Source organism: Orbicella faveolata, unplaced genomic scaffold (assembly GCF_042242905.1).
Source record: "Orbicella faveolata isolate gen_17 unplaced genomic scaffold, um_ofav_v1 contig_36, whole genome shotgun sequence".
In the NCBI taxonomy this organism is placed as follows: domain Eukaryota; kingdom Metazoa; phylum Cnidaria; class Anthozoa; order Scleractinia; family Merulinidae; genus Orbicella; species Orbicella faveolata.
This window is the reverse complement of record NW_028301565.1, coordinates 6,592,492-6,616,835: the sequence shown is the minus strand read 5'-3', so window position 1 is coordinate 6,616,835 and position 24,344 is coordinate 6,592,492. Positions and strand designations below refer to the sequence as shown.

Genomic DNA, 24,344 nt, shown 5'->3' with positions numbered 1-24,344 from the left:
TACCTGCAGATGACGTAGTGCGCGCGCAAAACAAGTGCAAGATACGCAATTGTTTTACTTACTAGGGAGGTGACAGGGAAAAATGTAACGGGCATCGTAAAAGTTTTCAAAAAAGATGAATAACTTTAAAAAAACGCGTGGTTACCCCTACATTTTATGTTATGAAATGGAAGTGGCATGCCTATTCAACACATGATTAGTTTCTGGTTGTGCGCAAAACGTGTTTAGACTGTATTTCAGCTGAACCCGAGGAAGGCTGTCAGGGACGCTAAGAGCTTTGTTGCAACGATTTTGTTATTAAAAACATATTAAAAATGGTTTTTATGTTACCATTTACCATGCAGTTTTAAGGTCTTTATAAATGTGTTTGCTTTAATGTATGCAAAGGTGAATTCTAAGGAAATCTCTGAGGAAATATTCTTTTCTTCTTTTTTCAGAAAAATGCTAATGTGAGCATTTTTGTTGAGATTCAAGGCTAATTATCTCGAAAAAATGCGTAGCTACCCGCAGTTTTCTTTGTGGATTCCAATAGCCCTTGAAAAGATCTACTTTTCCCGCACGGTCCTAACCTGGCGCAAAAACCTTTGTATTTAGTAGGCACCGTCCTTAATTCACCGAACTTAATTTAGTTTGAACCGAAACACATCGAAAGGTCAGCGGTTTTCAGGAAAGGTCAGGGGGAGAACACTCTGCGACGCCTGGTACTTTTTTTGTGTTTGGATCATCCAACAAAAAGTGACGTCACATCCGGTAAAAAAGCGGGCTGAGCGGCGAAATAAAATTTGACTGCGACATAATCGTTCTCCCTGTAAGTAAAACAGCAATATTTCGCAATCGGCGGGATATTTCTAACGTTTTATTTGGCCATGATAAACAAAATTTTGTCTTCTTCCTCGCCATATCGTTTGTTTGAGAAACAGAACAATTATTTATTCAAAAAGACGCTGTTTTGAAGGCGTGCGTTTTTACGAAATGTCGTCGTTTCTTCGTAGCTGAATTCCACAGGAGTCATCGTTTACGTGGAAATAATGAATTCTAGGTGAGTTGCACTCAATTCAAATATCCTATTCTCTTAGGTAGGCATTACACTGAGAGAAAAGCGCAATGTCAGTTTTCTACCCGTGGGAGAACCTATTTAACAGAAGCCCATTTTTTGAAATTTACCATTGACAAACACTGGAGAGTAATGGAGAGCTGTTAATCGTATCACACTGTAAAGATCCACACACACAACGGGGCGGAACTTTCTTGCCAATCGACACTAACTCAAATTCTTGTTCTTGCTTGTGACTCAAACTGGCATCATAAATTCTGTTACGATTTGTTAAGAACCTTAAAAGAGATATCTTAACGTTTCCCTTGGTAATCCCTTAGTAACGGTAAACGCTTCCTTTAACATGTACATAAGCAGGCCGTGAACCCCTTAAATATAAACAAGAGGATATTTTTATGGGCGATTCAGTAATCGGGGCATGTAGTGGGGTTTTTTTCAGTTACGATGTAATTTATTTTTCTTTTTTAACAGTGTTAAATGTCAGTGGCATTATAAAGTTTCAATACACCCCCCCCCCCCGATCCTGTGAGGTCAAGCATGCACCTTAAATTGCTTCGATTCTTTTCAATTGCCTTGTTTACAGACCAAGTTCCCTATCTTTTAATCCCTAGCTATCAAATGTCTTTGCAACTTATTTTGAAAGGTTAGACATTTTGCCCTGTTTTCAGTCTGCTTTCTCTATATAAGCTTACATCAAGACATTTCAGTTCCAGGGAATGAGAGGACCCTAGCAATTCTGACAATTCTCTCTCATAGAGTTCAATTATTTTAATTCATCACGCTTTCAATGTGCGATCTTAACAAACTGTTTGCAAACAGTAATGAAATATCATGCCCCAACACCCAGCCATAAAAGGAAGTCTGGGAACAGGTAATAGCAACAATGACACTACCAGGCTGGTGAATGTTACAAGCTATTATGAACTCATGTCTGACAATGATGAGTGACCATGAAACATGGTGTGGTGAAACTGAACAACCAGACTGCAACTGACATTGCTAGTGTTAGTGTTGTGAAAGTGATTGCTAGCTAGTAGTGTCTGTGAACTTGGACCTTCCATACTAGAAGTTGACTGAGAGTAACAAGTTTGTACTCAAAAACTGAAGAAGCTGCCTGATCAGACAGTCTTAAAGCCAGCTTCATCGCAACTTGTCAAGAGTTCCTGGATTGTGTATGTGGGAGGACTCCATGTAATGACATATATCGGGAAGCTCTGCTCAAAAGTTTTCAGGCTTCACATATAACTATTAAAGGGTAAGGGATTTCTGACAAGTTGAATTCAGGTGTATAATGAAAGGGTACGGAAATCTTTCTTTTAGGGATTTCCCTTCTTCTAGTTCTAAAATGTTGTTGATAATCTCTCATTTACTCTCATGAGCCAGAATGAGGGGATTCTGATATATTGTTCAAAAAGATATTTTAAAACTACTTTCTAAGGGTTTAGAAAAGGGGTACAGTATTAAGGGGTTGGACCTTGAGGTGGAGCTTCCCCATTTAAAACTATGTAGAATACCCCCCCCCCCCTCTCCTTGTGTAAAAAGGATGTTCAAATTGTTTTCTGGAAAAAAGCAAAAAACAAAATAGTGCCAATTTAAGAGATTGTGTGATTATCAATGTAAGTTCCCATTTGTGTTTTGAATTAAAATGGGCCTAACATTATCCACAACAGTATAAAATAACCATACTTTGCAGCTTCAGAGAGAAACTTAAACTGATAAAGAAAACAACTTTTATTTTTGCCCATTCCTTTGTACCTTGTGATATTTATAGGGAAATTCTCAAAATGTCTCTGCCCAAAGAAAGTAAAAAATATAAATGAAAATCACTTCTTTTTATCTTGAAAATGATCTCTGAGACAAAAACGTTCTTTTTATGGCTAGTTATTATCTTACAATGTGTTGTGAAGAAACTGCTTATAGGAAAATAAAAATGTTCAACAAAAAAATGAACAGAAAAAAACAACAACAAACTTTTGCAGAGGAGCTTCTTATAATATTCTTCAACTTACATGTAGGGTAAAAGAATCTGTTTTTACACTTTCACACCAAAGAAAACACCACAGAAATGAGAATTATTGTAAGTTGTGTCTGAGCTGCATATTTTTTGAATGGAAACATTTCCCATAAAATTTCTACATTATATTCGTGCCAGTACAGGTACGACAACATACCAAATATATTTTGGAGAGAGGAGTACTTATAAAATCAATACAAACTGGTGTAGTTTAATTTTCCATTTAATTTTGGTAAACCTCTTACAGAATGCAACTTTTGGTTACTCTGGTTGCACTTCACTGTCAAGGAAGAAATCACACCCAGGTGGCTTTGCATCTTTATTATGATTTCCGTCATCAGTAAAAAAATCACACTTGGACAGGTCTCTTGATCATAAGGGTATTTGCTCATTTACCACCTATAAAAAACAAGATACAATGTATCATTTTTACCTGTGCTGTAAATTTTTCAATTGAAATCAGTTTGTTTTCACTTTTAGAGTGGTTTTTAAAAAGGATCACAAGCACACCACCCACCTCTCAGTCCTTATTCCTACCCTACAACAGTACAGCCAGGATCCCATATCAACCCCCCAACATAAGTGATAACTTACCATAATACTCCTATACTACAATACAATCTTTGTAAAGACAGACCTAGATTCAAACATCAGATCTCTGACTTTTTGGTCCACTTCATCTCCACTAGGCCATGAAAGCAACCATTGCAAATGTCCTTATATTTGTTGGTCTAATTTATTGTTGCTCTCAGATTCCCCCTTCCCCTTTGATGAAATTAAATTGGTTTAAAAAAATAAACTGGTTTAAACAAATTAAAGCAGAGGTAGAAATTGAGCCATAAAATTACTATAATTTTAGTATGAGGATATTGAAATATAACTATACTATTAATATCCATATGTTCTATTGTAAAGACAGTGTAACTACTCAAATTGACCTTCATTGTCAGAGACAAAAACCTAAAAACATCTAAACACAGGTCAGTGAGCATATTGCCAGTTTTGCTTTCGCCAACAACCATTCTGCCTCAAAAATATAGAAGATAATGACAATAATAACAGAACCAACGTCTGTCAATTCAATAACCACACCAAATTGCCCTCCAAATTCCTTTCGACATCTTACAGTAAAATTTTGCCAACAGCATAAATTCAACTCAATGCTTTAAAGTGCTTCTATCCTTAAATTTTTACCCCTTGAGTCAGAATTTTCAGGTGTATCACATAGAATTCCACAAAAGATTAAAAATGCTGTTTACCTTTTGCAAATATCTGCATCAGTCCCAAAGATATGTAGGTTTGAAAAATAGAAATATGCAAATGAGGTGACTGATGTTGTCATACACTTGACCCAATATTACATCAGGTTGGTAGGCTTATAGTGAGAACTACAGGAAACACACCTATGGCTATAAAAATTATATACAGCCTGTATTTTCCCATGGCAACTTGCTCTTTTCCAGTCCCCTCTAACCTGATTTCACTAATTCAGTGATTTTCAGCTTGAAAAACGTTAAACGAGGCTATGACTTTGACCTTGCATGTTAATATGCTTCCTAGATCATGCTGATGAGGCACTATTGGTAAATATCAAAATGGAAAGCCAAAGGTGGCCAGGAAAGCCTATAATCATCAGGGAAGGTTGAAACCCAGTATGTTGCCATGGTAACAAAACTGTTATGCTCATATTATGGAGGACATCCGCAAATTTCATCATAATAGCACTTTAAAGCACTGTCCCTGGAGCGCATGGTCCCTTGTATCTGGGATGGATGATCTAAACGGTACGTGGGAGACTCCCAGAATATTGAGGAGAGTTGCTAGAATGATTGTATAATTCTCTATTTGCAGGAACTCATTAGACACTAACACTACTAACATGACTGAGTTTGGAAAATATATATTTTGTTTTTTGGATACATGTATACTGTTACTGGTCATACAAGAGGTACCTTGCTTAACTGAGTTAAGTCTTAATGCGTGTATTTTAAAGGAGGTCACTCCAAAAAACATAAATTTTATGTCAACGCTAATGAAAACCTTACACTGAGGTTAGCCACTCACAGAACTTTCAGCGTCTGAAGTGCAGGTTTTCCTTATGAAGTTCACCTCCAAAGAAGCACCCAGGCCAAGTTTTCATGACTCCATTCTGTCTGACAGATTTTGTCCTGATGGCTTGCGACAAGCCTTTTGACTACCACTCGGGGTTATGGCTGCTCTTGAGACATATTATTTTGAGCTAAACATGCTCTAAACTCCAAAATAATAGCATTGAAGATAGTGAAGAGGATAATCGCTTGGAAAAAAAATAGATTTTGCTGACCTTGTGACAGATGCCAAGTCAGTTGCAGGTTCTTCTCCTTCCCACCAATTTCAAGTTGGACGGAATGAAGTCACATAAACACAGCTTCAGGCTGCCAAGACAGTTGCAAAATGGTGGCCTCTGAAGTCGCCTCTTAATTTCGAGATGAATTTCTTAAGGATAGCAGGCACTTCAGAGGCTGAACCTTTGGTGAGTGGAAATGCTGAATATACACTTGCTATAAGTGAAGACAAAAAGAGTAAGCTTTTTGGAGTGACTTTCTCCTTTAAACTGAAAACATGTGAGCTAAATGCAACAAAATGTATATTAAACTTGGGCCAGTTCAGTATGATTTATTACAAGGTTTAAATCAGCCACAAAAAAATTGTTAGCAACTGATATTACTTTGTGAAGGCTTCTGGAAGGGTTATACTTTTATAAAGCACCTGGCAGCAAGTACTATTTTGGTTTACTAAAGAAAGACTCTTGTTACTGCTTAAGGAAACTGTGTTTGGTACAGTAGGTGTCAAAATATTATGGCTTTGATGACATGATAATAGAGATATCAGCCTTGGTAATTTCAGGGATAGTAGATAACCAATCTCCAAATAATAGAGTTATGGGACTTCACTATCAAAGTGATGCCTGATGCTTATTATAAATTGTGTATATTACTCCTAAAATGTACGATCCAAAATTTTGTTTCGTGGGTGATAGCTCAAATTCATTTTCACCTCTGTGAGATACAAATATTCTTAAAACAACCAACACTGACAATTTTAAATTACAATGGAACTCTGTTAATCCAGTTGCTGGGCCACAAAAATCTGACCACATTAACAGTGTGGTTAAAGGGGTTCTTTAAATAAGAAAATGACCGACTATCTGCGCCTTTGTTCAAGCCAGAATCAAGTGGCTGTAATACCAAGGTGGCTATGTGAATGGGGTGGCTAGAAGGCAGGGTTCCACTGTAGTGATGAACATATAAGATGATCCTCTCTGAAAACACTTACCCATAAAGATTTTGGAAAGTATAGTTTGTATAATCAGTTAGACAACACACAACTTGGGCTCAGAGCTGACTATAGATATTCCATTTTATATCCACACCCCCTTCCCCCAGCCGCACTCACTACATAAGTCAATATTCACCACCTAACAGAAAAGATAAAAGTGCAGAAATAACTCTTTCATAGCCCCGTCTAAAGCTCATGTCAACAGAGGAAGAGGGAGTGTGGAAATAAAATAGAATGGCCCTACTAGGGACCATTTATATGGTCTTGGGTACCCAAGACAACCCTTCTCCTGAGTTACCCTGGCCAAGCTAACTTTTCATTTATTTCTTTGAAAATTCAACCAACTGTTTACATTTAGGATCATGAACCTGTCTCGCCTGCGAGACAACAGGGGTGGGTGAGTTGTCTAGCCTTGGCTCATGTCACGCCTTGGCACCCTGACAGGCAGGACAACTTTTCTTTATATAAACACTTTGGCTTGGCTAACCGCGACAACTCTTCGCATGGCGAGTGTCACATGATGCCTAGATTTAGAATTTAAAGCAGAAATATCAATTTACAAAGAAGAGAAAATTAACTCAGCAAAACCCACTGTGATTGAATGACTGAGGGAAACTCAAACAAAGAGGGATATTGCCCATTTGATTATTCAATAAGGGTTTTGAATAGTCATGCAGGGTCAAATTCAGCCAAATGCATGGGGAAATAAATGGCAAACAATCACTTTAAGATCACACCAAGCTAGAATTCTCAGCCCACCCAAAATGGAGCAACCACAACTGAGCTTTGTGAATTATTTGATGTATGCATATGAGACAGACATTTTTCATTTGTTCTTTACAAGATGGAAGGTAGATGCCATTTAAACATTGATCAAATAATGAACAAAGGTCCTGTTGCTACAGAGTTACATTGTATCCCCACCAGATTAACAGAAGATGAGGTGTTGTAAACAGATCTTTGGAAGAACTAAAAAAGCTGTGAAAGCAATCACCAGCAGCCTGTGTTCCCACGGCATCTCTTGTTGAGTCAATTTGATATATAGAACATATCTTTAAAATCTCAAAATAGTCGAATTAACTAATTATGACTACCAAAATCTGCGATTCTCCCTACACTATTTATTAACAGAATAAAAATTCGATAACCTATTTACCACCATGGTAGATGACACAGTTGCCCTAAACATAACTTTTGATGGCCTTTTGTTTATGGTCTTATCAATAACGATGAAAAAGTAGCTTCTTCTAAACAACATTACCCAATTCAAGACTAGAGTACAAAACCCATATCCTATTTAAGGTCAAAATGGCCAAAACTGATACCCTATTTATGACCAAAACGACTGAAAAACCATACCTTTTGGGGCCACACATACCCCTATAGTGCATATAAGGGAGTACCCCCCGCCCCGGGTCACAGTAGAAGTGGGTACCTGTCAAAAGCGGAGGTAAAGTTAAGGGCTAAGGAGCTAACCCTATAAACAGGCCAACCCCCCTCTTTTGGAACTGCCCAAAGAAGTTGATCCCCAGGCCAGCATTGCAGTTCAGACAATACAGAGGAATGTAGAATTGACCACTGTATAAAATTTGAATTCTGTTCAGCATACATGTATATTTATGAACAGCTTCACAGTACCCGGGGGGATACTCCCAGAAAATTTGGTGGGGGAGTGCTTCACCCCTTTGTTGATCTCTTCGGGGAATCTGATATCCCCAAAGCTCGCCTCTAACTCTCAATATTGCTTAATTCTTACAGAGAAAAACCGTATTCAACAAGAGATACGGAAATAGGATACTAACCTTGAGTATACGCTTCAGCATGTCTTTTCCACCACACGCACGTGGATACAAAGCTTCAACTGTGTTCACTTTCAGAAAAAAACGGTTTCTGTTAAATATGTTCCCATTGTACACAGTGCAAACTATGGCCAGCAATACTTCATCCAGGTTGTTGTTAACATTATAGGCTATTGCACTTAGTGTTATCACCGAATCACGAACAATAAGAACCAAAAGTCGGAACAACACCAGTTTTGAATATCAGTGTGTAAAATCCGCCATTCGATGACAGAAGGCCCTCCGTTATTTTCCTTCAAAACAACACTAAACTGTACTCTTTTGTCAACAGTTTTGCTTCAAAAGTCGAAGAAATGTGCCTTCACGATATTTCTATCCTCCGTATGGAAGGACACGGACCTGATGGTTTGCAAATAGAACAAAATCTTCCCCAATCGAAACGCCATTTTTTTTGTTTTGTGACACGATCTGCGCGGCACCGTTTAAACCGGATGTGACGTCACTTTTTGTTGGATGATCCAGTACAAAAATTTCAGGAGTCTTCTGCCCCGCCCCTGGGAAAGGTGTATGCATTAACACCGCGGTAAAACGCACTGCGCATGAGTACAAATTTGAGCTTCCGGTAAATTACGCATTTCCGGTTACGTATTAAAATCCAATGTAAACATGATAAAATCTCGTACCGCGAAGTTTGAAAACAAAAAGTAAGAGTTAGCAAAAGAAAGTGGGGGAAAGGTTTGTCTCGTTGAAAAGTTTATTTTTCATTTAAGTTTCAAGCGCTTGCACCCAGGGGTTTGGTGTTTGCACCAACAACAAAATATGAGAGAATTTCGGGCGCGTTCGTGCTCGACAAGAGCATTTTTTTTTTACGTAGTACTCCTTGTTGCGTTGGTTTGGTTGTGAGGTTCCTTCGCAGAAAAATGTGGGAAAGCCAACAAAAGCAGCCGTAAATGTGCCGGCAAAAAATATTTTCTGTATGAAGATTTAACCAGAGCTGCCGAACTCAAGTGGGCTCAACAGTTTGCCATGTTCACTGGGACGAAATACGGACGAGCAACAACAGATGTTCGGTTCCTAGAGAAAACCATTCGCGAGGCGTCAGGAAACAGCGCATTCCTGCGAAACTTTTTGCAGTCCTGGATGCCACAGGAGCAACATGTCATGGGTACAAGCCAGGTGCAAGGTGGTGCTACAAATGCTGTACCAGAGTGGACGAAGAAACAAGGTTTACCTCGCATCCTGACTAGAAGCCGCCGGTGTTACGAACTACTGGCAGGTCAGTTAATTAGACATCGGTTAATTATAATTGACACGCAGGTTCGCACTGCCTTGGATTGCTGCAAGGATTTTCGGAATCTTCTTACCAGCAAATTAAATGAAATTAAGGAAAAGGAAAGTATACTCTTAGATTTTTGTTGCAACAATAAACAAGTTGTTTGTATCAAATTTTGTAAAATTTGGGGCAAAATAGACATGATACCAAAAAAATTCATTATAAATTTAATTATATTTCGTGTTAAATGATCCAAGTCTTACGCATGTATGGTTCTCCACTAAGATGGAAATAAACAGACCTCAGATGACAAACTCCAAAAGGTACCTATAAAATTATCTCGCACTACTGATGTTGTAGTGTTATTTGCATTAATGTACCTCACATTTTTATTTTACTCTTCTTGACTACAGTACAGTACTGTCAATTGCTTCACTAAAATTAATTGTTGGGGTGCAGGTAGCAAAAAGCCACCTCAGGCAGTTCAGTCTAAAATTGGTATATTGTGGAAAGAAAAAGGTAGCACAGAAGCTGGGAAATATTATTTTGAAAAATTAATTGCCAAACAAATTTAAAGAAAAATAATAATTTTGAAGACAGCAAAACAAGAACTTTATGCCACTTGACAAACTTATTTTTCCTAAGACCAAACCCATAAAATTGCACCAATAATATCTAAAATTAATGTCAGTTTCACATATACTTATTGAAATTCAGTAGTACTGCAATGTTGTCTCCACACCAAGGATTCAGTTAGAGGGGTGCCCAGGAACCCTATGAGCACCCACTTCATGAAAAATTTCACTAAAAATTTACCCACTCCATTTTTCATTAGTGGGGGGATATGCTTTTTGGACATCCATTTTCAGTATCTGGATACAAACTCATCACTAATATGTTTATTTCTTATTTTTCTTTTAATTTTTTATTTAGATCTTGCAATTTACCAATTTTAGGACTACACAAGAACTTAAAGCAGCAACACAGCAGTAGTGAAGGCCTCCAAAAAGTTCAGAACCATTTCCAATTGCTGTTCTTAAGACTTAAATTTCTAGAAGAGACTTGTGGAATAGACCTGTGGTACCCAAAAAGCCAGCAAACATCCATGGCAGAAATACAAACATCATTTGGGGTGGTAAAAATAAATTGCTATTGTGAATTTACAATGGATAAAACAGTTTGTAACAGGATGACAACAGAAATCCATAACTTAACTCAACTATCAGGTTAGTATCACTCACCTGAAATGTAAAGATACAAGACATACAAGATACAAGTATTTTGAAGGATAATTGTTTGACATCATGATAATCCATGGCACACTATAATAACACCATCTGACCAAAACTCATTCAAACAGATTATCCTTATTTACATGTATTGCACATGGTCAATGACAATATCATAAATTTTATCATTCAGTTGAAGTCATAAGCACTAATGAGAAGGATTTAGAGGACTTCTCAATTATTATGGCAATGATTTGGAAGAGTTATCTGAGGAGTCTCTTGGCCAAGAAAAAAATGCTGCATCAGAGTTGCCACAAACTATTCAAGTCTCATCCTTTCAATGATTTGGAAAACTGATAATTATTTTTGTTTGAATATTGACTAGTGACTTAGGTAACAATCAAAATAACATGTTGTTTAGGTGACCGGTAAGGGTAACAGACACCATTTCAAGATTATATTTCTGATACAGGTATTGCATTTGTGTAATCCAATAAGTAAGAGGATGTGTTAAGACCAACGCACGACAGTGATTGACACAAGCAGAGAATTAAATATTTAAATTTAATAAATAAAATTATTTCAATAATTTATTTAAATTAGTAAAATAGATATTTACCTTTTCTATTAATTTCAGAAAATTCATTTGACCAGCTGATCGGAAAATTTTAAATATCATTGCAACATTATTATGGAAGCAGTGATGCTGTGCCACTGTATGCTCCTGGACAGATGAAAGAGTTTGCTGACAAAACTGCACCTGGTCTTTTCAATGTCATTTTGCAGTCTATTCTCTGGGAAGATCCAAGATTGAGCGAAGAACACCGTGTATTAGAGGAAAAAAGAACTCTTGTTTTGTTGTGCACAATAGCATATTTCATGTACTTTGCCCTGTTTTATTCTTATTTGTATTTAAAATACAGGTCTCCTTGGAAGACCACAAGGCCACTCAGTTTAAAAAGTCTGTTTAATTAATTATTGCATGTTTCTTAACTAGAACAGCAGACACAGCTTTACCCCAATATAAATGTCAGTTCTATTATATAATGAAGTAAAATTACAAGATGTTTTACCTTTCTTCACATTTAACCCCTTGAAAGATAAGGACATAAAAGTAGTTCCAGTGAACTAACTTGCAGCAATGCCATTCTTTTTATAGATCTCAGAAAACAAATACACTTCAAAGAGAAGAGGGATTATTTATCCAGCAACTGAGATCTTATCAATTCTGGAAGAATTTGAGGTTTCAGCACAAGCCGAAGGGATGTGGATGGTCAAAAAAGCAGGCTCCTCAGGGAGCAGCCAATGTTTGTAAACTTTCAGATTTCAAATGTACTTCAAGTGAGTTTAAAGTAAGGTAGTTTAAAATCTGAAAGCTATAACTTTAAAATACTGTGAATTAAAAACTTGTCCGGTTAGTTGAACAGTTTTTTTGTGTACATATGGATAGGCTAGCAAAACAGTGGCGCATAAAGGAAACATGTTATTGTAACATAGAAAATCACATTAGTCACTGAAATGATTTTAAATTTTAATAAATTTATTGTTTCAAATGAGTGAGTTACTACACAGTTCTGTAATGGTGTTCTGCCTCTTATTACTGGCAATGTACAACTTGAAGACTCCTTTGACCTATCCATCCTGAATGAAAATCCAATGGTACCTCAAAGTTCTCTGGCATTTTATTTAGAATGGCTCACCAAAGAAGGCAATCTTGCTGCTGTTGTAATCATGAAATTCTGAAAGTAAAATTGAAATTTATTTCGAAACCGAAAATTTGTATTTTCATGCAGGTGCTTGACTATTACATGTAGCTTGAGTTTTAAGTGAGCTTCTCATGATCAGCTCAACAAGTTGAAATCGTGAGATCACTTCCATTATGAAATTCGTAGTATTATAGGCTAAATAAAATCGATAAACAACGAATAGACTTACGAACCTTCTCTGTCACCATGAAAAAAATTTTCAACGGATATAATCTTGTAGCAGTCCAACCAACAAATTGAAAAAAAAAAAAAAAAACAGGCATAAATAAGAAAAAAGAACCCTAACTTTAGATATTTTTAAATTATTTGATCCCTCTTTTTAACCATTATTGTACACTATTTTTAGTATTATGACGATTGCATTGTAAATTTCTGTTTTCCTTATCCAGACTTAGTAGTAGTAGGTCCACATCAGCTGTACAGTTGCATACTTTTAAAACCTACTTATCAAATAAATGTACGTATGTACAACACGAACTGACAAAAGGCTTACCAATCAGTAATGAAGGCCACTGCGGAGCATTTCTTAAAGGGTCCAACGAACATTTCCAGGACCAGTAATTGCACCGAACAACACGGGCAAACCGGAAATGCTAAACTTGACGCATGCGCATACGTTTTGCCGCGGTGTTGGCCGAACCTAATGCATTGGTTCGGCCAGGAGGGAGAGGTGAACACGTCAGATTTGCCAGACCCTATGATCATGGCCATTATGACGTCACTGCGAACGAAGCGCGCAAATGCACAAAATTTTCGAAAATGGCGTCGTCTCCTCTCGCTGATACAACTTTTTGAGGCGGATTTCTTCAATCATTCCAGCTTCAAATGGTGTTGTTGTTGGATCTCAAGGAGTAGTTATCATTTTTCTTTCTTGACAGGTAAGTAGATTTTAATTTTAACCGCAAAATCTTACATAAAGTGTATTTAAAGTGTTACAGCTATCGCTCTCCGGTGGAAATATGTGGGGCAAAATTTTCACTATTCGCCCTGTAAAATTGCCTTTTTTACGTGATCGGTAACCTGAAGAAACATGTAACTTGGTCACAGAATAGCGTATATGTATAGGAAAACATGGTAATTGAAGATGACTTTGAAGAATCGGCAGTAAAAATGATCAGTCCATTTGAGTATGAAATATCTGCGATCTCGTGCTCGACACATATTCTGCAACAGTCCTAGCAAACAGAAATACTATCCACAATGATGGAAATGAGAACTTTCACAAACAAGAACTTGAGCTTAATTATTTGAATAAGACTTAAAGCCTGCCTACTGCACAACGGTGGTTAAAATGTAGACAGAGGATAAAATGCAGACTGTAGACTTTTTAAGAAATGTATTGCATTCCCATTTCCTTTATAGAGAGCTAAGTGCTCCGGTTAGCCTGAAATATACAGCTCAGGTTAGCCTGTGTATGGTTAGCTCGATCTCTCTATAATTGAAAATGGGAATATGATATTCTTAAAAATCCTGCAGTCTACATTTTACCCATGGTTTGCAGTCTAGTCTTGTAAGACTTTTCTTTAAACATATTGCCATACAAGGTCCTCTCTCTTCTGCATAGGCCTCTTTCGTGCTGCTTTGACCATCGGCTGGTAGTTTGGAGTATATTAAATTTTCCCCTAGGGAGCTTCTGGAGAGGAGAGAGTATAAGGCCCCTTTTATATGGTCTTGGGTACTAGGGACAACCCTATCAGACCCTTCTGTGGCAACTTTATCAAGTGTTTATACGAAACAAAGTTGTCTCTCCAGGATTACTTAAGTCTTTTTTCATATTCCAGTGCTCAGTTATCCTTCTTCCTTTGGCTTCCTTTCAGTCATTTGATCACTGTGGGGTTTTGCGAGTTAATTTTGATTTCTTCATACTATGAGTTGCCCCTGGTGGGCCAGTCATAGTATTTTGACGAAAAAAGGTTATCAGGCCTACCAGGGTTACCCTAGTTATGTTGCTAAGGGTGACTTGTGTTTTACTTTCTCAACAAAATGGTGAAAGTTAGCCTGTCCAGGGTCACTGGGGCAAGGGCTTTGTTGGTTACCTAAGACCAAATAAGGGGCCTCACTGTCGGCTGAAATCATGTATGCTTATCTAACAAAACTTGAGTTTCAAACTCTGGTCACCTTGAGTTCCTATTGCTAGATCTTATTATGTTTACAAAATTGGCACAGTTGATCAACAATTTAGGAATTTGAAGTTTGATTTATTTTCATTCCAAAACAATATTGTAACTGTTCTTTATGTAAGGATCCAAAAATGCTTTATGCAGAGTGTTTGTTGTAGTTTGTTTGACACGCTTCAGAAATTTTATTTTTCCTTTGTGCAGGTGAGGGTGCTGAAAAAAAATTTCTTTCTGTGAAAATCTGAAGACTTCAATTCAATATGTTGATACTGGAAATGAGCTATTTTGTGTTTTATAAATTATGATAATTGCTCCATGTACATTACCGCATTGTATCTGCTTGGAAGGGACTTAAAAGGTGGATGGGGTTGGATTGTTTAATTGTGAGAATTACTTTTTTTTAATCGTAAATACATATTGAGTTCCTGGTGCTAGATCACATTAGGAAATTTATCTTTTAGTTTACATTTTCTGTTGAAAAGAGTTTGGGGCGATGTAAAAACCAAAGAGGGAAGGGAGGTCATAAACATTTACTCCAATTTTCAACTGGTGAATATTAAGAGAAGTCTTATTTGATCTTTTTAAACCTTAGGTTACCATCCTCCACTACCTTTGCAAGACCATTCAAGCAGGCCCCATTTCTGGCAATACATGCAATCACCATAGAAAGCTATCTATTTATTGTCAATGTTGTACTGTCAATTAAACATTTAAAACCCAATCTTGTGTGCTTTTTTGTTATTTTCTGAAAATGTACGCTTATCATTCTCTTGAAGCCAATAATAAACTCATCAATGTAAAAAGTAACAGGGAACCTGGGATGGATGGAGCTGGGGAGAAATCAGGCTCGGGGTTCATGTTTACAAGTACAACCTCTGTGACACTCTTCTCTAGAATATTTCTTTCTAGGTCAGTTTAAACTTAATGTAAAATCATTGTTTAAGCTATCTTTATTTTCATAAGATTTATGATGAAAACTAAAAGCATAAAGTATAAAGAAAATAACTGATTAGCATTTCAAACTTAGAGGCAGTAAAGCTATTACAGTTTCTCAAGACAGATACTATTAGAAAACAAGGGGTTTGGTTATAATAAGAGATCACCTGATTTTGATCTTTCCAGCTTTGTCATAACCTTCCTTACTGAACTCTTTGTTTTGGCAATAAGTCATTTTGGCTTAGTTTCTCCTGGATGGGTTAACTCTTATATTGCCAGTGGCTAAGCATAGGAAATGTCCCAGTTCATATTTTCTTTCCTTACTGCTTCGAACCAGATTCTGTATTTTTTAGTTCTTTCCTTAAAACATCCTACACAGTTTTCTTTTACAGTCTATACAAGTTTGAGTGAACACAGTGAGATATGTATAAAAAAGTTAGAACTAAGCAGCGAGACAGGAAAATTAATTAACTTTGCACTGCATGCGGACGCCCGAGGAAACAGATCCTGCTCCGATCTCATATTTGACGAACACTGACATGAAATAAAGCACCTTTCTGCCAAGAGGCCTCGTTCATGTTCTTCTGAATATCATCCGTTTCACCTAGGTCTCCCGCACAGTGATTTTATATCATTTTACCATCTAAAATATCCACACGTCTGCTCGGCTTGTGTCAGTTGGTTGGCCTCGCAGAAGAAAATTAAATGTTGTCGTTGACAGTTTTGCGGATAATTTAGCACAAGAAAATAATTCCTTGGTACATTATTTACTTTCCAACCCAGCATATGACTTGATAGTTCAAATGTCTTTGTAAGGGAGCATTTTCCATCATATACTTTCTCACATGTCGAGGGTTTCGAATAGAGTATTGATCAGCAGGTCCTCCACGCTATCGTCTACAAAATAATGGGTTTAAACCCACTGATCATTTTTATGCATATGTTAAATGATTCGTTCTCATCACCACTCAAAAGTTTTAAACCATATGAAGATCATATTTTTGTGTTCGCGTTGTTCATTGTTGGGTTCTCCAGATATCGCCCAAGAAACGGGCGCAAAGCTTCACTTTTCAGTCGCGTTTTCAATTGAGCGATCTCGAAATTTTGCGTGTTTTTGTGCCTCCTGACATTTAGTTTTTGAAAACCAAAGTATTTTTGGGCACAATATTAACAGGTTGTCTTATTCCTGTGGTCTGTTAATCGCTTTCTTTCAAATCCTTCGAGCAATCATCAGATGAAAAGCTTTTCTGGTTCATTTTTTACCGGCCATTGAAACTTCACGGGCCGGTGTCACAGTGATATGTGTATCCCCGTGATATGTGTATCCCCGCACACATATCACTAGTGATATGTGTATCCCCTCCAAAATGGCGACCAGTGATATGTGTATCCCCCACCCCTCTCCCCTCTACTTTAAAAAGCAATATCCTCCTTGAAAGCGCTCTCGTCGTCCGGTCGCTTACTGGACGAACGACTAACCCAAACAGGCTTCAGTAAAACACAAATCTCAATTTTTGTAGTTGAAAAAGTTTATGTATCTGCTGCTGGAATTGTGTTCTTGATCCTAACTGGTTTTCTGCGAGCAGGATATAATGAATTTAAAGTTGAACACCAAATGGATCTAGATATATTTCAATTTGAGTTTCACGGCACCGGATTTCTAGGACGATATTAATTGCGCGGTGCATTCTCACCCCTCGAGTAACTCATATTCTCCACTGTTCATCGCCTTGTTTGCATCTGAATTATTCGTGGAGTGAAACACATATCACGGCTTCGACCCGATCGCCATAAAATGATTAGTGGCACTCGTGTATCCTCTGCACCCGCTTTTCAGTTCGACTTTTTGTAAGATATGTTAAGTCTCAAGCTGTATACATTGCTATACTGCGAATATTGCTAGCACGTTTCACAATATTCGACGTTTATTCCTCGGCAGTTAGCCTAGATTACGGCTGTCTTCAGGGGATACACATATCACTGCGCCATGTAATAATTAGTGATATGTGTATCCCCTGCATGCGGTCGACGACGGTCAGTACAACCGAGGTCAGTGAAACTCCAGAAATCCCAAGCTATGAATAAATGCCTGGTGTGAATATTTCTAGCAAGCCAGTTTTGACAATGCAAATGTTATGGGCATTTTTCTTCTTGGGTAGAAAGCCAATATAACGGCTGTATCCATGGGGATACACATATCACTAGTTCATGAAATAATCAGTGATATGTGTATCCCTTATTATCCCGTGCACGCGTGCACGCGTTTTTATTGGAATTATCGAGTTTCAAACTTCAGTGAACCCAAGCCGTGTAAAAACGTCGGGTGCTAATATTGCCTGCAGTTTTGACAAGGTTGATGCGCTATATTATAACAGTTGTGTTTCTGGGGATACACATATCACTGCGCCATGAAATAATTAGTGATATGTGTATCCCCTGCACGCGATTTCAGTTTAGATATTTAAACATTCGAGTTGCAAACTCCGCAAACCTCAACCTGGGTATAAACGTCGTAGCGAGTAAGCAGCCAGCACGTTTCGGCAATAATTGGCCATTTTCTTCGATCAGGTAGATAGCCAATCTAACGGCTGTGTTTAGGGGATACACACTGAGATCACTGCGCCATGAAATAATTAGTGATATGCGTATCCGCTGTTCGAAGTTTTAGTCAGATATACAATCGAGTCGGTTGGAACTCAACCAAACTCAAGAAATCCTAATCTGCTCCGTTGGGCGCGAATTCATTTCTGGTTTCTTCTACTCTTTACAGCGCTCGTCGGAACCTCGCAACCGAGTCGCCATTTTGTTCGTTGAATGTCCAGGCGCGTATCAGTGTTTTGTGTATCCCCACGGGGGATACACATATCACTAGTGATATGTGTGCGGGGATACACATATCACGGGGATACACATATCAATGTACCGGCTCACGAGTGACGTCATAATGGCCAAGATCATCGGGCGCGCAATCGCATGGCAACGCATAGTCCATGGGCCAGACCCTCTCAGATGTACCACTCAGAGGGACCAGCTGAGAGTGTGACAAATTTGAAGCTAAGTTGGGGGTGATTACAAGATTTTATGATAGCAACCCCTAAAGAGTAGCTTTCTTGTATATTTTACTGGCTGAAATATCACCAAAATTCGCTTTTGCATGAAAACGAGGCTTGTTTTCAAAAGTCATATTAAAAATATTAAGCTGGATCAAAAATAGTCTTCACACATAAATACAACAAGAAAGAACACAAATCATTTTTTAAGAACCAAATTTCAATTTACCTGTTTAAAAGCGATGATATAGTAAGTTATGGATTACTTCAAATGTTGCAATGCATTGTGGGGAAATTCAAGATGGCGACCTTCACGGCAGGTAAGTACGTTTGACTTATTCACTGATTTCGATAATCTTTAAGTAGAGATCTGATTAGAAATCAACAATATATACAAAATATTAGCTGTATAACCAAACAATAAGCATTTTTATGACGATATAGTGATATTTTGAACCTCAAATTATATAAAAACTTACAGTCCTTCGAGATCTACATGGACTCGACAGCCCAGCACTGTGTTGCCTTAATCATTAATTCTCATCGTTTGTAAGCCGGTATGTGTTTAAAACGCAATAAAAGCTATAACAAGTAGCTACATAACTAAACAATCAGCATTTTGATGGTTGTCTTGTGAAATTGTGACATTGTGAAATCGAAGAGGAGAAGTATCGAGTCTGTGGGTGATGGAACTGTACTATCTATAATGCCGGCGAGCGCTGTGGGCCCCATACTAGAGGATATGTGGAGGTCAAGTTAAATCAAATCATGGAATGTGCATGGAGAAAGAACTTGCTATGGGTTTTAGTACGCATTCATGCAAGTCAGAAGCAATCTGTTCCTGGCTGGACTGGTTTCAATATTTTGGTGCGTAATAACCAAGAAGTTGTCAAGGATAACGTGGGTTATCTTCCAACAATCAATGCCCCAGCGACGAACATGTCAGCTGTGTACCAAGTCCTCATCAAGTCCCTACAGATTAAGGAAACTTTAAACCTCCAAAGCATAGTTGTTGTGTTTGATCAGGCACTGTATGCTAAAGCTACTGAGATAAAGTGGAAACACAGGGCACAGTTTAATGACCTTGTGTTGAGAATGGGTGTGTTCCATACCATTTGCACTTTCTTGTCAGTGATCGGAAAGCGTTTCCAAGATGCTGGTTTACCAGACGTAATAGTCGAGTCTGGAGTAATTGCTGAAGGATCTGTGGCTGGTGTTCTAGAAGGCCATACATATAATCGTGCCGAACGATTTCACAAGCTCATGTATGAAGCTCTTAACAGGCTAGCATGGATGGGATTTAACTCTTGGATTGAGGAACATCATAAAGAGAAGAAGCCTACTGTTGATGCGTTTTTAAAAGGACTGAAAGCGCTCTGTGATAACACATGTGAACAAGAATTCAAAGACACAGTGGAGAGTCCCTCATTTGAAGAAGTATCGCAACTGTTCTGCTTGTATACGAGCTATCTCCGACATGATAATGGGAAGCTATCGAAGTTCTGGATATCTTATGTTGACCTGGTGGAAATATTACTTGGTCTGTTAAGAGGATCTCGGGAGGGAGATTGGGATCTTCACCTTTCATATATCAGTGAAATTGTCCCGTGGTTTTTCGCATATGATAACCTTAACTACGCCAGGTACCTTTCAGCATATCTGCATGAAATGTCACATCTACCAGTAGAGCATCCGGACACTCTGGAATACTTGCGATCCGGAGGATTTTCTGTTCAGATTGGCGAAGACAACCCTTCTGGAAGAATACCTGTTGATCAGACGTGCGAGGAGACTGTCAACAAAGACACTCAAACGTCAGGAGGAACTAAAGGTTTCAGTCTAAGGCCTAATGCAGTAAGCAAATTCTGTAGCTTACAGTTCTTGTTGACCCTACGTCTAGAGATTTCGAACTCACGCTCTGTTGAAGAGACTCGAGGAGCCCGTTGAGAATTGAAAGATAGATCGAGCGAGGTTCGACTAGAAAAATAAATAAAAATGCATATGAAGAAGAGCCGAGCGATATGAGAAATACAAGACAGAATATAAAGACTTACAAATGTTTCCGGACTGTAGCGAAGACGGTGAAGCTAGGTAGAATAGATTCCGCAACGATATTAACTTGAAGCTAGAGAAAACGTTGAAAAGATTGGCGCGCTAGGAAACCGTAGCGTTTAAATAGTAGTAATTTGCATACATAAATGGCAAGCAAAACTAAAAATTCGCACCTGAAATGCTACAAATTCTACCTGGTCGCTGAATACCGGAGCACCTTCCTGAGGCAACTCAAAGATATATTGCACATCAGTAGTTCTTGTTCCCAACACAAAGATCTACAACTAATAAGAATACAAAGAGATGAAGCTGATGTTCAATCCGTAGTGTCAATTCTTCAAAACACTTGGCTCAACCCATTCAGCCCTGACCTTCAAGACCTCGTCTGTATTTCCACAGGAAAAGTTGCCACTCCTGATGTAGAGCACGACTTGCTACAAGCTAAAGATAAAGGAGAGGAAGCCTACAAAGCATTCTGAGAGCAACGACTTCAGTCTAATCCACCCAAAGTCAAGTTCCATGATTCAATCACGAAAGCTAAGCTGAAGACTTTTACTCACGTGAACAAGGAGGTATCAGTTAAAGCTGGTAAGAACCAAGAAGTGATCATCAAGGCCGACAGAAGACTGTTTGTTCAAATGATTGTCATCGCAGAGAGCACAGACTTACAGATGAGAGAAGTGTTATCCCATCCTCTCGGACCACTCCCTTGGTCATTAGCTACCGCAAATGGCTTGATGCGTAAGACGAACAAAGCGTCCTTGGCTAAAGAACTGCATAAAAATGTCGAAGCAGCAGATGCCATTCCCCAACCCTCAGCATGTGTAATAGATGGGATGGCTCTTGTCCAGTATTTGAAAGGTGATAAGAAGACATTTGCGGCAGTTACTGAAACTCTCCTTTGCAGAGTTCTAAACGAAGGTGGAACAAGTGACAGGACTGATGTCGTCTTCGATGATTACAGAGAAGAATCCATAAAGAACGCCGAAAGAGAGAACAGGGGTGACGGTTTAGGAAGCGAATACCGCAATATTCAAGTCGAACACAAGGTTAAACAGTGGAGAAGATTCCTGTGTAGCTCAAAGAACAAACAAGCTTTCATAGTGTTTGTAACCAGCGAGTGGAAGAAAGAAAAGTACACAGAGAAGCTATCTGGAAAGACTCTGGTTGTCACGTGTGGCGAAACATGTTACCAATTATTGTCTGGAATAATGCAACCTATCAGTGAGCTCGAATCAACCCAAGAGGAGGCTGACGGCCGCATCCTCTTACATGCAGCCCATGCAGCTAAATCGAGGTTTGCTTCGGTCGTCATAGTATCAGAAGACACTGATGTGTTGGTACTTCTTTTGGCCGTCAAGAGCTTTATTCCTTCTTCAGTATTCATTAAAAGTGGTTCACAGACCAGAGTCAAGTACATCGATATCTCAAGAGTAGTTGAGAGGGTTGGAGCAAGTGTATGCAGTTCACTGCCGAGCTTTCATGCATTCACAGGGTGCGACACTGTTAGTGCTTTTGCCGGACGGGGAAAGGTTGCAGGTTATCGAATTGCAAAGCAAAATGCTGAATTTCAAGAGATGTTCCAGCATTTGGATATGTTCTGGAATATGTCTGATCACCTGTACCATAGTCTTCAGAAATTTACATGTGCAATGTACCGCAGCAACCCTGGGACAAGCGACATCAATGAGCTGCGATATTGACTGTTCTGTTTGAAGAGAGGAGACGTTGATTCCAACCAGCTGCCACCCTGCAATGATACGCTGCACAAACACTCGCTACGAGCAAACTACCAGGCTGCTGTCTGGAGACGAAGTCTACAAAGATGCCCAGCCATCCCATCACCAGTGGGATTTGGCTGGTGTAGTGAGGACGACAAGCTGGTCGTAGACTGGATGGGTGGTCAACCAGCTCCGCAAGCTGTTCTAGAACTACTATCTTGCCAGTGCAGTAGGTCCTGCAAACTTCCATCGTGCTCCTGCATTGTCAATGGGTTGAAATGTACTGATATGTGCCGGCTTCAAGATTGCACAAACAGGCTAGATGATGACGACGATGTTTTATCCGTTGACGACAATGACGATGAAGAAAGCGAAAGGTAAGAATCTCATAACCATAGGAAAAATATGAAATAACTTTCCTTATACATACTCTTACATTCGTAAGGTTTAGTTTCGAATGATGTACTCTTTTTAATGTATCGAGTAACTGTTTGTGGTTGTCATGGCAACCGCTAAATGCTTTAAAATAACCTAGCTGTTATTTTTGTCTGACATTAAACATGAGTCTTTGTTTACATTTAAGTGAAAATGATGCTTGACTGACGCGAAAAGGACAAGTCTCCAATGTGTTTGGTACTGGTATGGCTTCAGTATGGATGATATCAGGACAAAGGAGACTCGTTAAGGGAGCTATTTAAAACTCATTAGCTGAATAGTTAATCCAAGCCAGTGCTAGAGTGATCTACACATGATTGAACTTTTTGACAATGTATATTGCAGTTGTTATTTTTTAAAATTAGGAAGTGAAAAGCCTTATTTTCAGTGACTTTTATTTCAGTTGTGGACTCATTGACCATTTCCGTCTCCATGGCAACGAGACAACCTTAAAAAAATTTCCTTCTTTTGCAATTGAATCAATGTCATATTCTGCTAGGCCTAAAATGTATAAAATGTTGTTTGAAGAGAATTGTACAATGGACATCGCTCAGAATCTGAAGCTGTTAACCGGATGCGTGGTCATTAGGCAGTTTAGATGACGTCATTTTATCACATGTTTAGAGCAAGAAAGCTACTGATAGAAGCTTGCTATCATACCTTAAAATAGACTTCAGTTATTGTAGATTGAGAAAATACGTGATAGCACTGGTCCCTCCACATGGTACAAAAAAAACACTTTTGGGGGTCTTGGCCCATGGACTAGCAAGGAAAGTTGACCTCTCCCTCCTGGGTTCGGCACTGCGGCACATGAAAAGTTCGACGTCTGAATCAAAGCCTTTCCAAAGCCGAAATTCCCGGCTGAGCTAGGCGGGAAGAACGGCTGAGCCTCTCCAAATTCAAATAGCCGTTCTTAACTGATTCAGACGCCGAACTTTTTTTATGTACTTAATTCATCGTATTAGGTTCGGCTCATGAAAAGTTCGGCGTCTGAACTGGGTCTAACTTTTTGCATCTAAAATATCAAGTCGGATTAAGGGGTGACTTTGCTATTAACCTCTGTCGCGTAATCTATGTTTGAGTTGTGTAATGTTTTCTTCAAATGCAGCCGCTTAAAAATTCTGAAGAGTTGGTTCTCAGAAGTTGAGAGGCGTCGCATTTGATAAACAATAATGCACGGTTTGTTCACATTTACTCTCGGTTGAAAGACTGTTGAATGTGCCTTTTTTCTTATTTCTAGCTTTTAATCATTTCTTTTCCGCTGTTCTAGCTTTTTGATCCCGTGGAGTTTGGTTTTATTCCGCTCTACTCGCCTGCAGTGAAACTTAATAGCGGGTAAGAAATTTCACCGCTAGTTTTGTCTTCAACAATTTTGTGCATTTCAGCAATGCGAGCTTGTATGTTGGTGTGACTATTTTTCTGAAAAGAACCCACCTTACCTGCACAGCAGCCCAAAATCATTACCGCTTATGCTAGCCATTATGTTTAATGCGACTTGACATTTTTCAGTCTGCGTGGCTACGTTTTTGTTTACTTTCTATTAAAAATCACTTAAAGACACTGTGTAAATGAAAATGCAT

General features: G+C 38.5%; 3 protein-coding genes and 3 long non-coding RNA genes across 12 annotated transcripts; 4 read left to right on the top strand and 2 right to left on the bottom strand.

Moving 5' to 3' along the window:
* Nucleotides 1-1,807: 1,807 nt before the first annotated feature.
* Nucleotides 1,808-24,275, bottom strand: LOC149102117 (uncharacterized). Of its 6 annotated transcripts, none has more exons than XR_016202377.1 (4): nt 24,204-24,275; nt 8,189-8,256; nt 7,746-7,821; nt 1,808-3,467 (listed from the first exon to the last, which is right to left on the bottom strand). It is a non-coding gene; the product is annotated as an uncharacterized LOC149102117 (long non-coding RNA). The 6 variants fall into 6 exon arrangements; XR_016202378.1 differs by lacking the exon at nt 7,746-7,821 and adding an exon at nt 5,392-5,608; XR_016202380.1 differs by lacking the exons at nt 7,746-7,821; nt 24,204-24,275 and adding an exon at nt 5,133-5,608 and having other exon boundaries at nt 8,189-8,523.
* Nucleotides 9,212-12,243, top strand: LOC149102122 (uncharacterized). Of its 2 annotated transcripts, XM_089274764.1 has the most exons (3): nt 9,601-9,781; nt 10,392-10,684; nt 11,325-12,243. In XM_089274764.1, exons 1-3 carry the CDS (start codon nt 9,744-9,746, stop codon nt 11,357-11,359), a joined length of 366 nt encoding a protein of 121 aa, XP_089130890.1. In that variant the 5' UTR covers nt 9,601-9,743; the 3' UTR covers nt 11,360-12,243. The 2 variants fall into 2 exon arrangements, with proteins under 2 accessions (XP_089130891.1, XP_089130890.1); XM_089274765.1 differs by lacking the exons at nt 9,601-9,781; nt 11,325-12,243 and adding an exon at nt 9,212-9,461 and having other exon boundaries at nt 10,392-10,811.
* LOC149102121 (uncharacterized) lies at nt 12,207-12,940 on the bottom strand. Its single transcript, XR_016202383.1, has 2 exons — nt 12,627-12,940; nt 12,207-12,426 (listed from the first exon to the last, which is right to left on the bottom strand). It is a non-coding gene; the product is annotated as an uncharacterized LOC149102121 (long non-coding RNA).
* On the top strand, nt 13,041-15,291 carry LOC149102120 (uncharacterized). Its single transcript, XR_016202382.1, has 2 exons — nt 13,041-13,331; nt 15,163-15,291. It is a non-coding gene; the product is annotated as an uncharacterized LOC149102120 (long non-coding RNA).
* LOC149102119 (uncharacterized) lies at nt 18,638-20,552 on the top strand. Its single transcript, XM_089274763.1, has one exon. It carries the CDS (start codon nt 19,325-19,327, stop codon nt 20,501-20,503), a length of 1,179 nt encoding a protein of 392 aa, XP_089130889.1. The 5' UTR covers nt 18,638-19,324; the 3' UTR covers nt 20,504-20,552.
* Nucleotides 21,197-22,417, top strand: LOC149102118 (uncharacterized). Its single transcript, XM_089275585.1, has one exon. It carries the CDS (start codon nt 21,247-21,249, stop codon nt 22,309-22,311), a length of 1,065 nt encoding a protein of 354 aa, XP_089131711.1. The 5' UTR covers nt 21,197-21,246; the 3' UTR covers nt 22,312-22,417.
* Nucleotides 24,276-24,344: the final 69 nt, after the last annotated feature.